This window comes from Gobius niger (assembly GCF_951799975.1).
Source record: "Gobius niger genome assembly, chromosome: 6".
NCBI classification, from domain to species: Eukaryota; Metazoa; Chordata; class Actinopteri; order Gobiiformes; family Gobiidae; genus Gobius; species Gobius niger.
Window position 1 is genome coordinate 5,878,771 of NC_136857.1, and position 16,360 is coordinate 5,895,130.

At 38.2% G+C, this 16,360-nt stretch overlaps 1 protein-coding gene across 2 annotated transcripts; it reads left to right on the forward strand.

Moving 5' to 3' along the window:
• Nucleotides 1-752: 752 nt before the first annotated feature.
• On the forward strand, nt 753-14,805 carry LOC306963931 (6-phosphofructo-2-kinase/fructose-2,6-bisphosphatase 2-like). 2 transcript variants are annotated; one of them, XM_079557703.1, is made up of 16 exons: nt 753-900; nt 1,476-1,580; nt 3,534-3,659; nt 5,278-5,374; nt 5,802-5,868; nt 5,957-6,031; nt 6,104-6,160; nt 7,437-7,561; nt 8,235-8,442; nt 8,653-8,799; nt 9,200-9,304; nt 9,372-9,501; nt 10,993-11,055; nt 11,140-11,208; nt 12,692-12,879; nt 14,501-14,805. In XM_079557703.1, exons 2-16 carry the CDS (start codon nt 1,490-1,492, stop codon nt 14,552-14,554), a joined length of 1,602 nt encoding a protein of 533 aa, XP_079413829.1. In that variant the 5' UTR covers nt 753-900; nt 1,476-1,489; the 3' UTR covers nt 14,555-14,805. The 2 variants fall into 2 exon arrangements, with proteins under 2 accessions (XP_079413829.1, XP_079413828.1); XM_079557702.1 differs by having other exon boundaries at nt 11,140-11,204; nt 12,685-12,879.
• The last annotated feature ends 1,555 nt before the right edge of the window (nt 14,806-16,360 follow it).

The window sequence follows — 16,360 nt, forward strand, 5'->3', positions numbered from 1 at the left end:
AATTCCACCCCTTGGTGCTCCAAAAGGCTCGTGGCCTCCACAGTGGTTGAGCCTTTCTGCCACTGTTGGGCCTTTTCGCCCTTTTAAGGAACAGGCTTCGTAGGAGGAGATTGAGCAGCCATGTTAATTTCACAGACCACTAGGGATCATTACTATGAATGGGGCTGAATGGATAACAGTGTTAGTTTCGTCGACTAAAATATTTAGTCTTAATTTTAGTCAAAGTGATATTTTTGACGACTAAAATTGGACTAAAACTAAATTAAACGTTTTTCGTGACTAAAATGTCCAGATATTTTAGTTGACTAAAATAAGACTAAGTAAAAATGAAAAGGAGAGACTAAAATCATCGAAACTTCTGACCGTCTGAAAGAGCCTCTGTGCCAAAGGAGCAGCTCTGAGCTTTGTTCATGTGGAGCAGCTCATGAAGTTCGAGGACCTGGATTAAAAATGATTATAATGAATATTATAAATGCAAAGTCGACTAAATTAGTCTTAAATTTAGTCGACTAAATTGACATACAATTTTGGTCGACTAAAACTAGACTAAAATTGAAACGATTTTTTCGACTAAATCTACACTAAAATTAAATTACGTTTTAGTCAAAAGACTAAGACCAAAACTAAATTAAAATATGTTGTCAAAATTAACACTGATTAACCGGTTATCTCTTGTATATCTATGCGATCTAAGCAAAAAAAAAGGAAAAAGCCTTTTATGTTGACATCTCCGGAAGTAGAGTAGCGCACTTCCGGTGTTTGCCGCCGGTGGGAGGAGCCTCAACATCCGTAAAGAAGACGCGTAGCAGCAGGAGTCAGACGCTCCGAGCAGCAAAAAAACACTGATGGCTTTGTAATTGCCGAGAAAAGACTCATCCAGACTGCACCTGCCGCCTCCGGGTAAAGGACTTCACTTTATAAATGTTTGTTTCTTGTCCATGCTTAACACAAGGGTAGAAGATGATGGAAGTTTGAGGGCCTGGCTGCGTGTGCTGTTGCTGTCAAAAAGGTGCCACGCCGCGAGGCAACATAACTGTTGTCATTAGACATTAGTTTATTGTAAAAGTGTTGCACTGATCACTGAAGTAACATCGACACAATATGTAGTTGCACTTTGCTTCACGGCATAGTAATAACCTGGTAATAGGATAGAAATAGCAACGGAAACGGATTATCACCTGTCTCCATCAACACAAACCATGTTTTCTGATGATCCATATAACTATAAAATAATAAATCATGTGTGACCTTTTTCCATGCAGTGACCACAATTATTACCATGTTATAGTCTATTTTCTTATTATGTACTGTGCTGCAAACCAGTGCTGCTGAGTAATATGTGATTTGTTTATTTGATGGAGCACCACTGCATCTTTGTAAAGTATATTTCAAAACATATATTTATCTAGCATCAACAAAGAAAGGCTTTTTAAAATGTGCTTTTGACTTAAACTCATTCTCCTCTAGGCCCATAGGAAAGGTCCTCATCATGGCAGGTAAACAGCAGAGACAGGCCACAGCTTCAGATGGCTCCAGTGAAACCAAAAGGACTGAAGTGAGGACCACCGAAAAGAAGTGCTGTAAGTTTCACCCTGTAATAGAGGAGTACTATTACAATTCAGTACCGATAAGTGAATTATATTGAGCACAGACAGTCTGAAGAGTGTATTCATATCAATGCTATTAAATTAAATAAATGTATTTGAGAGAAACGGTGCACAAACTCATATCACAGTGCATAAAGAATATTCAGTTCCATAGAGCAGAGGTCATCATCATTTGAGGGGGTCGCACAGAAGGTCTGTTTTCATTGTGGTTTGAATGGACAACACGCACTGTGGGGGGTTGCAAAACACCAGTGGTTGTTCTACAGGGGGTTGCGGCTAAAGAAGGTTCAGATTTCAGAAGCACCGCTATTGAGGTGTGAAATTTGCTTCAGTAATGGCGTTTAGAAAAGCATCTGTGACTTATGTAACTCATAAAAAATTTAGCATCTTCTGTTGAGTTATCAAAACATCACTTACGTTTTGATTTGTCAAACTGTCAACCAGTAGTGTGCTTTGTGTGACTTGTGCCGTGGGAAAAGTCTACGCAAGTCCCTCCACTGTCAAAATGTCACCTCTTTGACTTGCCAAACTGGCTCTGTACAATGTGGGTGCTTTCGTAAAACAAATAATCTACGTTTTGTGTCACATTGGTAGCACTACTCCGAGCAAGCATGTCAAGGTCATGGAAATATTAAACGGCGCAAGAAAATATGTGTGCGAGCGTATGTTTTGAGTGCTTTTAAAGAATACCAGCTCATGTCTGGTCTCGTCTGGCCACTTGAGCTTATCGTAGACACATAAAAGAGGCTGGAAAATATGCTCAAATATGCACACAGACTGTAACGGATAACAGGACATATAACTCAACTTTCAGAACACGTTACTATGTAAAAGAATAAAGGTTAAAGAGTAACCGACGAATGAATGACATTTTAAAAGGGAACAGTGTTGTATAATCCGTTGTTTTCAGGTTATACAATATGGAGCTCAAATGTCCTGTCGGCCTCAGAGCCTTTTCCGGTCTGTAAGCTAAATTCATTGTTGTAACAGGAAAATTAAGTTTAAAATGATGGATGCTAATCAGCTGCCTTATGTGGTAATTTATGACCATAAAACACAATTCCATTTAGAAAATTAATATGAACCGTTAAAATATATATATATATAAATTGATTTTTCAAGTATTGATTTCCCCATAAAACCAGTGTTAATTTTGACAACATATTTTAATTTAGTTTTAGTCTTATTCTTTTGACCAAAATGTAATTTAATTTTAGTCGAGATTTAGTCAAAAAAATCTTTTCAATTTTAGTCTAGTTTTAGTCGACTAAAATTGCATGTCAATTTAGTCGACTTTGTATTTATAACATTTATTATAATCATATTTAATCTTGTTCCTCTGCTTCATGGAGCTGCTCCACATGAACAAAGCTCAGAGCTGATCCTTTAGCAGAGGATTTGCATGATCTGAGGCTCTTTCAGATGGTCAATAGAAGTTTGGATGATTTTAGTCTCTCCTTTTCATTTTTATTTAGTCTTATTTTAGTCGACTAAAATATCTGGACATTTTAGTCATAGTTTTAGTCTCACGAACATTTTTTAATCTGGTTTTAGTCCAATGTTAGTCGTCAAAAATATCACTTTGACTAAAATTAAGACTAAATATTTTAGTCGACGAAAATAACACTGCATAAAACTAATCATGCTGCTGTGAGTAGATACTACATAGCTGATTAGCATCTGTCACACCTTTAAATGCTTCATATTCAAATTAATCGTAAGTGTAAAACATAATCAGATTTTTACTTGGAGCAGATTTTGAGGTCAGCTGGACTGTCGTCAACCTGATCAGTTATGTTATGTAAATCATTGTGCCTTAATAGACATTTTACTTGAACCGATGTAGCAAAAACATGTGATGTGTTTAAAACCAGGCCACTGTAGGCGCCTCGTGTCTAACCATTTGTGTTTGTCTTTGACGTGCAGCCTGGGCCTCCTACATGACCAACTCTCCAACAGTGATAGTGATGATAGGTTTGCCTGCCAGAGGAAAGACCTACATGTCCAAGAAGCTGACGCGGTACCTCAACTGGATTGGAGTACCAACTAAAGGTGTGTGCAGGTACCCTGGCGCCCTTTGGGGTGTGTGACAGACAAAGATCTCTCATCAAATGTGCAAAAATGTGAGGTAATGTGTTCCTCACAAGGGAATTTACCTAATGTATTGTTCTTGCTATTGATGATTTTCTTGCCATTAACCACAATTTTCATATTTTCTGACAGAATAGGGAATCTAGACAATGTGGAACCCCAGTTTCTTAAAAAAAAAAAAAGTTTTAGTTGCTCGAATTATAACAGCATTTAAAAATACTCCTATAATGCATTTGTTATTGTTCTACAAACTATTTTTTACCATTAAAGGGATGAAATGCAAGTTGGTAATTTTTTATACTCACTACTGCCACCTCAGGTCTTAGTCGTAACTGCAGGTTCTAAATTAAGCTCGTGCATGGCGGTACTTCAGACCCGAATACCGAACACCTTTCTGAGTGCAGGATTTTAGAGGCAGTTGTGGTGAATAGGTTTGTGCTCATTCTACACATTACACACACTGCTGGAACATACTTACTTTTAACATATTTAAACTCCGTGTAGTCCCTTTAAAATGAATTTAACCCCTTAACTCCCACCTGAACCTGAGTACATTTTCTCCAGTTTGGCTTTACCCCAATTCAAAAGCTTCTGGAAAAAAGGTGTGAAAATAGCGACAGAACTGAGATGAAAACAATGATGAAGATGTGACAAAAAAGTGAGAAAACTTTGACAAAAAAGTGACGAAAAAATGACAAAAATGTGACAAAAAATGACAAAAAATGTGACAAAAAACAACAAAAAATGTGACCAAAAATGTGACCAAAAAAGGCAAAAAATGACAAAAAATGTGACAAAAATGACAAAAAATGTGACAAAAAATGTGACCAAAAAATGACAAAAAATTGATTTAAAAAAAATGACAAAAAGTTACAAAATGAATTGAATACCCCCAAAAAAGATGGAAAAAAATCTGATGATGTGAGGAAAAAGATCCATTTAGATGAGTTTTGTAGATCTTAGCTTTCAAATGAGGCGTTACACTGGCCTACAGGATTTGGGTAAAGCTAAACTGGAGAAAATGCTCTCGGTTCAGGCGGGAGTCAAAAGGTTAAGTACCTGAAATTAGCTTGTCCGATTGAAGAGTGATATTACTGGTAAAATAGGAGGCACAGAGAAAAGGTTTAGGCACCACTTTTGTTGGTTATATATTCCTAACCTCAAGGCACATGAAAATACTAAACTACTTTTTTCATGTCAAAAACTGTGTACATTTCATTAACTCATGTGTAAGTCTTTTGAGAGATTTGTCTAATACCTTTCCGGTTGCACAAAGCCACATGTTCTGTGACTTGAGTAGGCTTGAGTAGTAAGTGTTTAACACGTTTGCCCAGAGGTAAGTACTTCAGTATATATTTAACATCTTAATCTCTGCCAGGGTGTAACCACAAAGTCGTTTCTCCAGCTCAAGCGTAGGCCACAGTGGTGTCACCGTGTGGCCGAATAGGTTTTTGTTGCGGTAAACTTAACTCCCCGTGTTTCCCAATGGAATGTTGAAAAACCGCTATGACGGAAAACATTCAGGTGGTGCGTGAAAATCCTTTATCTTATTGTTATTTTGTGCCTTTTTTCCCCACAGTGTTTAACCTTGGTGTTTATAGAAGAGAAGCTGTCAAGTCTTATAAGTCCTATGATTTCTTCAGACATGACAACAAAGAGGCCATGCGGATCAGAAAGTGAGTGCGGTGCCGTGAATAATGCCTTTATACTGAGTGTGAAAGAGCAGGCTAGTTGTTGTAGTTATTATTGTGACAGTCTTGCTCCTTCAAAGTTTTCAAATGTGCTTATAAACACACAACTTTGAAGATTGGGATGTTAGAAAGCTAGAAATGACTTGAAACTCATGATGTTATTGTGAGTTTGGACCACGACTAATGCTGTATAAAAAGCTCATGTTTTTGTAGTGTCCATGTTAGGTAATGCATATAATAATATTGTGCAGCCCAGACATACCTGTTTACAGAGCACACTTTAGATTACATTGCTCCCCTGGCTGTCTCTGTCACAATCTAATTACTTGTGTACCGGCTGATCCTTGATTAAATTGTACAAATCCACTAAGAGAATTACCTGATGTTTGTGTTCGTATCATTGTTTCTACAGACAGTGTGCCCTGATCGCACTGCAGGATGTCAAGTCGTATCTCAATGATGAAGGAGGACAAATCGCTGTGAGACTGAATCATTTATTTCCTCTCATGAATTTATGAACTGTTCTTTTTCTTGTGGCTGACAATTTGTTTTTGTTTTTTTTGTCAGGTATTTGATGCTACTAACACAACCAGAGAGAGGCGAGAGCTTATACTGAACTTTGCCAAAGACAATGCCTATAAGGTCAGTGGAATATCAACTATATTATGGTTGATTAAATAAATGAGAATACTTAATTCACCTCTGTTATTGCAGGTGTTTTTTGTCGAGTCCGTTTGTGACGATCCTGACGTCATCGCCGAAAACATACTGGTGCGAGTTCTTTTAGTTTCAAGCATATTTCAGTTTAGCTGCTCAGGTTAAGATGCATTATTTGGAAAGCCACAATGTTACATGTTGTTTTGCTTTGCAGTTTATGTCTCTCAAAATGCTCTGAAAGGCATGTCTTTTCTCAAACTTTAAAGGAATAGGCCACCGTTTTTACATACTGAAATATGCTCTTACCTCACTTTAGACATGTTAATATATCCCCGTCTGGTCTTTGTCCGTGCGCTCTGTCACGCAAACGGAGCACATACGCAGCCTCTCCCACATGACACATAGCTCCAAAAAAGCTCACGATAGAAGCTACCAAGCTCTTCCACGTGTTCCCTATTTAAATAAAGTTACGTGAAGCGTTGTCATGCGAAGTATATTTACACAGAAATGTAGCATGTCGATTTTATAAGCAAATAAAAAGGGGGACTATATTGTGAGGCGTAATGATACAAGGAGCACAGCGTCCGCGCAGTAACTCCTAAAGACTTCCCCGCTCACTTCCGTCAATAACCTTTAGGAGTTACTGCGCGGACATTTTACTCCTCGTATCATTACGCCTCACAATATAGTCCCCCTTTTTATTTGCTTATAAAATCGACATGCTACATTTCTGTGTAAATATACTTCGCATGAAAACACTTCACGTAACTTTATTTAAATAGGGAACACGTGGAAGAGCTTGGTAGCTTCTATCGTGAGCTTTTTTGGAGCTATATGACATGTGGGAGAGGCTGCGTATGTGCTCCGTTTGACTGACAGAGCGCACGGACAAAGACCAGACGGGGATATATTAACATGTCTAAAGTGAGGTAAGAGCATATTTCAGTATGTAAAAACGGTGGCCTATTCCTTTAATGCTTCTGGATGTGCGTTGAGAGCTGAATATTGATTAGAAAATATGTAAATCCAAAATATAATCACAATTGTAGTACTGAAATTTTATTTATTAATGTTTTTTATTGTGATTATTTGGAGGATCATTGTATTGTAGAAATACTGTGTTTCCTCTAAAAATGTGTAGAGATTAAAAGTACAGTAATTTATTTATGTAAGCGACACAACATCAATGTACTGTAATTTCACAGCACCACATCACACATTTAGACCGTCTGTAAAATGATATGATATGATATATATATATATATATATATATATATATAGAGCGAGAAAGATATGAATGATCCATGATATTATTGTGAGACTTCACTGAAATGCTAATTTCTTACTTCAAACCTGTTTCTTTTGTTGCTGCTTTATATTTAAAAAATAGGAAGTAAAAGTGTCCAGTCCAGATTATCCTGAAAAGGACAGAGAGAGCGTCATGGAGGATTTCCTAAAGAGAATCGAATGTTACAAAGTCACCTACCAACCTCTGGATCCAGACGAACATGACAAGTAAGCATGATATGATATGAATTTATTTGGTAGCATTTCTACATGTTTAAATACACAAATACAAATCTTCACTGAAGATAACACATGAAGTAAGTGTTTTTATTAAAATGTTTTAAATTAACCTGTAATTTCAACAATTGTCCACTAGAGGGAAATACAGGCTTTCTTTCTGTAGGTAGAACGAAGTCGTTTATGAAGCCAAAGAGTGAGTAAAAAGAGTTAAAAAGGATATGCTTAATTTACTAATATTTTATGGAGCTGTGTAATTGATGATTTTGTTCATATACTTTTACACATATGGGTCATGGTCATGATACAACTCAACATATAAATTATAGAACTTTTCAGAAAAGACAAGGTACAATAGGAGATTTATGTGCGTTAAACAGTTCTGTTTGTTAAGTTTAGTTAAAAAGTTTTTGAACCAAATTGTTTTAGATTGAAAAAATATGCTTCAATCGAAAATTGAGATCTATCCACATGACGGGAAATAGCCTAGCCCTTTTTATATGTACAATCACAATGTAACTACTTGTACATCAATTATAATCTCTTCTGACTTCCCAAAGCTGCCAAAGCAAGTTATTTTTACTTGATATTACAGAAGCACAATACCAATGCCGTTGGTTCTTATTTCTCATTTCACATTCTTATTTCTCCTTATTCTATTCAGGAACTTGTCCTTCATCCAGGTCATTGATGTGGGCCGGCGCTTCTTGGTGAACAAAGTGCAGGACTACATCCAGAGTAGGATCGTGTACTACCTCATGAACATCCACGTGCACTCCCACTCCATCTACCTCTGCCGCCACGGAGAGAGCCAACACAACGTGCAGGGGCGCATCGGGGGCGACTCGGAGCTCACGGAGAACGGCAAACAGGTGCTTTGGACGGACTGTGTGTTTTTGTTTAGTTTAAGTGAAAATGTGGCACAGACAAATGAGAGAAACTTGCAATGAAAAGGACTTTAAGACACAGGTTGAATGTACTGAAGGAGGAGCTTAATAAACAGATGTCATATAACTCTTTCATCCCCACTGCACTTCTTAATCTACTTTTTAGTGAGTACCTGTTGTACTATTTATTTGCAGTTTTCAGCTTCACTCAAGGCTTTTGTTGAAGAACACCATCTCTCTGACCTGAAAGTGTGGACCAGCCAGCTCTGTCGCACCATCCAGACGGCAGAGGAGCTGGGCGTCCCATACGAGCAGTGGAAGATCCTCAATGAAATAGATGCTGTAAGTTTTCTCCGTAGAGTATACACATTGTAACTGCAACACACTACGAAAAACTTCACATCAAGAATGGGTTTAAATTAGTCGAAGTGAGAATATTATTCCTGCTTTGAGTGGGTTTCATTCATTTAGACTTTTTTTTCTGATTGGACCAACTTTACTTTGCTATTTTATGGACATTTCCCACTGGTTCTGAGGTCATCTAGCTTGAAACGAGTCAGAAACATCTCAGAACAAGTGAAATAATCTAGTTAAATCTTAACTAATTAAACAAACTAAAATGTTCATGATTATGCTCCATTTGAGACATTTAAACTAATCTAGATATTCATTTTTGGAGTGCAATACAAGATTTCCCGTTGAATCTGCACAAAGCCTGAGTTCCGTGTGTTACTATGTGTAGGGGGTGTGTGAGGAGATGACGTATAAGATGATTGAAGAAACGTATCCAGAAGAATATGCCATGAGAGACCAAGACAAGTACCACTATCGCTACCCTGGAGGAGAGGTAACGCTCATGCATGTGTGTCATATGTGAGCGAACCATAATATATTTGACTGTTCTATTTCTGCAGTCTTATCAAGACCTGGTTCAGCGTTTGGAGCCGGTCATTATGGAACTGGAGAGACAGGGGAACGTGCTGGTCATCTGTCACCAGGCCGTCATGCGCTGCTTACTGGCCTACTTCCTGGACAAGAGCGCAGGTGAAACTCATGTGACGAATGAGGAGTTAAAAGACTAATACAAACTGTTAAAATTGAGACGACAGTATTTTGTTCAAGGTGAAAATCTAGCGGTATATGTAATTGCAGGCAGAGTAAATATTCCCCCAAGTAATGCGAAGAGTAATGTTGCTTTAAAATAATTTTACTAGGGCCGGTACCGGTGCTTTAACAATACTTTTTTCAATACCTAATGTTAATTTATTCCAGAATACTTTTTTTCTCAATCAAGTAGTACCTAAACATTTTTCCGTTACTATATTGGTATCGTTTAACGGTACCCTGCCCTAAGTCTTATTTACTACTTAACCTCTTAACTCCCGCCTGAACCGAGAGGATCTTTTTCCTCACGTCATCAGATTTTTTTCCCATCATTTTTTTGTTGGGTATTCAACTCATTTTTGTAATTTTTTTGGACATTTTTTTCGTCCATTTTTTAAATCAATTTTTGTCATTTTTTTGTCATTTTTTGTCAATTTTTTGTCAATTTTTTATCACATTTTTGTCCTTTTTTTTCATCCTTTTTTTGTCATTTTTTTGATCAAATTTTTGTCATTTTTTGTCACATGTTGTTACATTTTTGTCATTTTTTGGCGCATTTTGGTCATTTTTTTTCGTCAATTTTTTATCACATTTTTGTCACATTTTTGTCATTTTTTTTGTCATTTTTTGTCACATTTTTGTCATTTTTTCGTCATTTTTGTAATCAAATTTTTGTCATTTTTTTGTCACATTTTGTCACGTTCTTGTTATTTTTTGTCACATTTTTGTCATTTTTTTGTGAATTTTTGTCAGTTTCTTGTGACATTTTTGCCACTTTTTCATCCATTTTTCGTCACTTTTTTGTCACATTTCCATCATTGTTTTCGTCTCAGTTTTGTTGCTATTTTCACAACTTTTTTCCAGAAGCTTTTGGACTGGGGTAAAGCCAAACTGGAGAAAATGTGCTCGGTTCAGGTGGGAGGTGAGGGGTTAAGCACAATCGTTCATCAAAAGTTCTTCACTACCCGCATGAGGAAGTGAGTAACCTAACATGTTTTTAGTGTCCACCGACCTTTATGTCGGTCATCCTTATGATTTCAGAGCTTAAATTACCTTCACTCTGACTCATTGATATTTTTTGCATTCTGTTATATATTCAAATATTAAAACCCACACACTGGTGTCCAAAAGTATTAAAATCTCTGAGGTTTTCCTCCGTTTATTTTGGGTATAAGCAGTGGGCAGTGCAGTCTGACAGGGATGACATGCACAAGGCGTATAAACTGCCAGTGTAAAATGAGTGGCTCTGGGTGGAATAAAAAAGTCCTATAATTAGGCCGGGACAGACAGCACATCAGCAGAGGAAGTGGTCATCTGTTTGCTTCACACTCTGGAGGCTGTAGGAGAAATACTGCACACCTCTTACTAGCTGTGACCACAACACCCATGTTACTTTATAGATAAAAGCCTGTTTTATTTATCTTGGCACAGATGATCTCCCCTACTTGAAATGCCCCCTGCACACTGTCCTCAAGCTGACCCCAGTGGCTTACGGTATGTTTATTCAGTCTGCATAACTTTCAATTCTTACTTTGACATTTCCTCTGTTCATAACGCATTCCTCGTCTTGTCTGTCAGGTTGCAAAGTCGACATGTTTGACCTAAAAGTCCAGGCCGTCAACACACATAGAGACAGACCACTGGTAAGTTTGTCGTGATTTTCCTACAGGGACAAACCGGATATACTTTATCTTTTCCTGAGTAGTTTATCATTAAAGCTTGAGGTTACAAGACTTGGGTTAACATCTACTTCCAGATAAAACACTGAAATGATGTAAAGGCAAAGATTTGAAGATAATACATTAATTGTTCCATGAAACGGGCTGTTAAAGTAATTAAAACACTTTTGGGACAGTTTTTTGCATAAATTCTAGACAGAGTGGGTGTTAACACATGTGGAAAGCTCTTGTTAAACTGGGTGAGGAATCTTCTGTTTACAACCACTGACCAAAAAAGCGGCTTTGGATTTATAGTTTCTTGAAAATGTGTTTCTCTTACAGTAATGAGATGCTGAGATAGCCTCGGCCAGGGGTTCTCCACTGATATGGACACACCCTCCACACAGAATGACAAGCACCAACACACAAGACAAAACACTTTCCAGTTCGAATGTGTTACTTATGATGTTAAATGCTGTATTTCACCACAGACGATTTATGGAATAAGCACAAAACGGTAAAATCATGATCAAAACAACTTAGGACCAGTCATTTAAATAGACTCAGGAAGTGTTTTCATATTTCTGCGGTAGATACTGTATGTAAATATTGAAAGAAACCGTTTCCTGGCAAAGGTTTGTAACCTCCTGAAAATAGTTCTACAGCCCAACTTTAGGTCCTGAAATGAACCAAATTAAACAATATAAAATGACAGTGGTGGAAGAAATACTCAATATTCTTACTGAAGTAAAAGTGCAGATGCAGGACCAAAAACGTACTTAAGTAAAAGTAAATGTATCTGATAACATTTTTATTTAAGCAAAAGTCTAAAAGTATGCATCGGATATTGTACTTAATAAGTAAAAAATAAAAGTATTTAATAGTTTTAATGTGCAGGTTTTTTTTAATCAAACCAGCTCTAAACTTGTAAACCACTAACTCATGTCATAAACAGGAACTAAACCAGATCTAAACAAGGCCTAAACTGGGACTAAACCAGTTTATCGTAGAGAGGTCACTTTGAAAATGAAATACTTTTAACCCAATTTAAAAATGGAGTAGTAAGTACAGATACAGGCTTTAAAATGTAGTGAAGTAAAAAGAAAGTATTCATCATAAAGTAAAAGCACCTATCATTTGTACTTTTTACTTTGTTACTTTCCACCACTGGTGATATATAACTAATCATGATCTCTAAAGATGAAAACAATATTTATGCCATGGATGGATTTCTTTTTTGTTTAAAGCAACTCTATATATTCAATGACACGGCGTCAACTTTTCCCCACGCACTTCTTAATCGGCCTCCATTATGCTCTGGATGTAACGAATCACAGTGAGGTGTGAACTCAAAGAAGAAGTAGAACGGTTCATTATAAAGCTTTAAGAGAATCGTGATGTACGTTCTTGTCATATCACCCTGCCTTCTGCTGTTACTGTAAAAGATCAAATCTCTCTTGTTCAGACGAAAGCTGTGAATGAGATGCCTCCCGGTTTCTACAGAAGGAACAGCTTCACTCCACTGTCGTCCCAGGACCAGATCAAGAGGCCTCGGCTTTACAGTGCGGGTAACCACACTCAGCCCCGCGTCTCCCACGCGCCTACATTCCCCAGCATGCAGTTCTCCGAGGTGTCTGAAGGTGCAGAGCTCCAAAGTCAGGTCAGTGACTAATTTAGCTATTTGAGCTATGACTAACTTGGATTTATTTCCAACGTGTCTTAAAGGGATATGACTTTATACCACAAAATCAATTACCTGGGGTTATTCATGCAGTTTTAATTCATTTCTTAATCTTTGCTGCTGCCACGCTGAAAGTTGCAGACCAGGCTTGTTTAAGATGCAGAGCGCCTCATCTGGCTTGTCAGGCAGTTGTTGCTGGAGGCAAGAAGGCGCCGAGAATCCATTTGGCCCGAGAACAGAGAGGCTGCCTCAGACCACGCAGCTCCTCACTGGAGCCACAGGTCTCGCATTTGTTTGAAAGATTTTCTGAAGAAAAATGTGTGAAAGGTTTGTGAACGTATTTCTGCCTCCTCCACACTCCACAGTGAGAAGCCATCCTCATCAGAGCAAAGAACAGACTGCTCCTCAAAGAAAGTTGGACTTACAATGGATTTAAGATGATAATAAACCTCTACTCGTCATGTTATCTTTAATGAACAACATCCTTGGCACTTTCTGTTCTAGTAAAAGTATTTCTTCAGTTTTAAGAAGAAGTAATAATGAGGAGGGTGAAGCGGCTGAGTGTCAGGGCGTCCTCAAAACAGAGCTCAGTCAGTCAGCACAGTACATGTGTTGACAGCACTTAATTTCCCGTCATACCCGTTGTCTTTGTCGTCTGCACTCACCTGCCCAGGTCTCACAAGAGTACACAGCTTACGTCAGAGCAAGTCTGTGGTACTTCACCTTGGACACGAATCGTGCGTCTGCAGCTTCTGCCTCATCTTAAACAAGCCTAATTTGATCGGGAAAAATCAGACTAGATTACGGCTGTGTAGACCAATTGCAGGTGGTGGAGATGCCTAATCACTAGGTAAAAAAAGAAGTTGTGTCGAAACGTGTAGGCTGTCCATCTTCCATTGAAGTACTTTTAATATTTTTTCATACAACAGAGTGCCTCAGACTTCTTTTTTGACCTTTTGATTTGGCTACTCCACCTCCTGCACTTGTTCTACATCATCTGATCATTGCAACGCTGGCCCAATCTTGGAAGAGCACCTGTTTATTGGCCTTCTACAACTACACGGGCCCCCAGAAGCACTCACGTTTCCTGCTTAGAAGCCTAATTTGTTGTTTGATTGGTTCAAGCCTCCTGTAAGCACAGCCTAAACAAGAACCCCTCCTAATAATGATTACACCGGTTTCTTTTCTCCAAAATAGTATTCATTTTTTATTGTGAAATAGCATCATACAAAAACAAAAGGTACTGTAAAATGCAGAAGCGCCCTCTGCTGGTCACTCACCACTACTTGTATTTGAATAGACCCAGGCTGGGATTTGCTTTTTATTTTATTGACTAAACAATAAAATAAAATTGTATTGACTAAACAATAAAATAGTAATTTGCTGCTCTGAATATGACTAAGTTTGGTTTACACTATTAAGACAATGAATAGAATAGTACCCCAACTTTAGCTAATTTCTTGTGGTCTGTTTGCTGAAGTAATGCTTTGCCGCCGCCCCTCCAGGATTCAGTGCCAGTAAAAGCAAACTTGTCGTGCCCAGTCAGTGCTGCCCTTTCCTTATTTTAACCCACGCCTCATGTTTTTCCTCTTTTCTGCAGGAGACTTTAAATGGCTTTAGTGCAGCAGACGACTCTGACTCAGCTCAGTCTTAAAACAGCAAGAGGAGCTGCTGTATTTGTCTGCCATGTGGTTATTTGAAGACGCAACAGCATACAGTGTGGAACCAAAACAACACTCCTTCTGACCAAATGGTTATTGTATACAGTTTTAAGTTAATATGTATGTAGACCTGACATGTTTTAGAAATAGATGTTGCAATGTCATTTTATCGTTTTGATCTGTGTGTATTTATACGGAAATCAATGAGATTCCTCGGCTCTGAAAGGAATTAAAGTCGTTGAACTAGATTTCTCCTACTGATTTTGATTTGTAGTCAGGCACTTATACAGCACTTATAAGTGAGCATTTGAACCCTGTCTTTTAATGCACAGAGCTCAATAGGAATTTTATTTATTAACCGTTTGAATATTTTTTCATTTTAGTGTCTTATTCTTCTTTCATTCCAATGACGTGAGTCTTATCGAGCTGTGGCGGGGCGGACAGGCCATGTGTTCATTCTGGAAGAGCAGAGGGGCCACTGGCTCTCGGGCCACCGGTCTACCTCTCAATTGTCTCCTTAACCTCTTACCCCCCATCTTAACCGAGCTTTACCCCAAATCTAAAAGCTTAAAAGAAAAGCATTAAAATAGCGGCGAAAGCGGAGCAAAAAATGTAAATACGTGTCAAATACGTGACAAAATGTGACGAAAACACAACATAGCAACGAAAAAAGCAATGAAAAACCAACAAAAACACACTTTTGTAGGGCTGAGCCTTCAAATGAGGCGCTACACTGTTGCTCTCCAGTCATGAAGTTTTTAGATTTGGGTAAAACCGAACTGGAGAAAAGGCACTCGGTTAAGAAGGGGGGTAAGAAGTTAAAATAATATGTTTTTTTTGTTTTGTATACTTTTTTGTCCCCTGCATTTAACCCATCCTTTGATGCCCCTGAGGCAATCCATAAGGAGCAGTGGTGCGCCCGGGGACCCATCTCCATGATGGTCAGAATCACCTACTGTACATGTTTTTAGTGGTAGGGGAAACCTACACAGACACGAGGGGAACATGCAAACTCCACACAGAAATGCCCCTTCCTGGTGGGAATCGAACCCAGGACCTTCTAGCTCTGAAGCAGAGGCGCTAACCGCTGCACTACTGTGCCGCCCGAAATGTACATTAATTTGGGCCAGGCTGGTCAGAGTCCAGGGCCGTTTTTAGTCCCAGTCCGCCTCTGAGCTGTGGCACATAACTCCATCCAAGTAACAGCGACGGTAAATAAATGCCCCTTTTCTGGGCCCACTGGAGTTTGAATAGGAGGGTTGTTCGTACAGCTCCCACGTGTGTTTCTTGCTATAAAAAGTGCTTTGCTTTCTAAGTTACTATGGTTGATTTGTCCAAACTGTATCCTGCTGTGATAAGCTGTAATGTAGCATATGTTCACTGTGTCTACTGTCTAGATAAACTCAGGCCTTCAGCTCCAGCGTCGAACTGTGCCTCTCTGCTGAAGATAAAGCTTTGGAATTACTGTATGTGTCATGTATAATCTGTACATGGAATTTTAGTGACAGTTTAATCAGAGCTATGATTAGGATTTTTTTTTACAACATAAACAGTGGCTTCAGAAAGTTTTCAGACTAATAGCAGATTTGCTCTAAAATCTTATCAAATCATTTTCTAAAGGTTAAGTTCTCTTATCTGTATCTTGTCTATTATGAACATTTCCTGAACCCACTGTCTTACCAACTGTCAGATAAAGATTAAAGTAATAAAAACATACTACCAAAATTTCTCCTCTGTGATAGACAATCTAAAAAGTGCTCTTATAATCTGGATAAACGTGTGTACATGCACTGATGCCA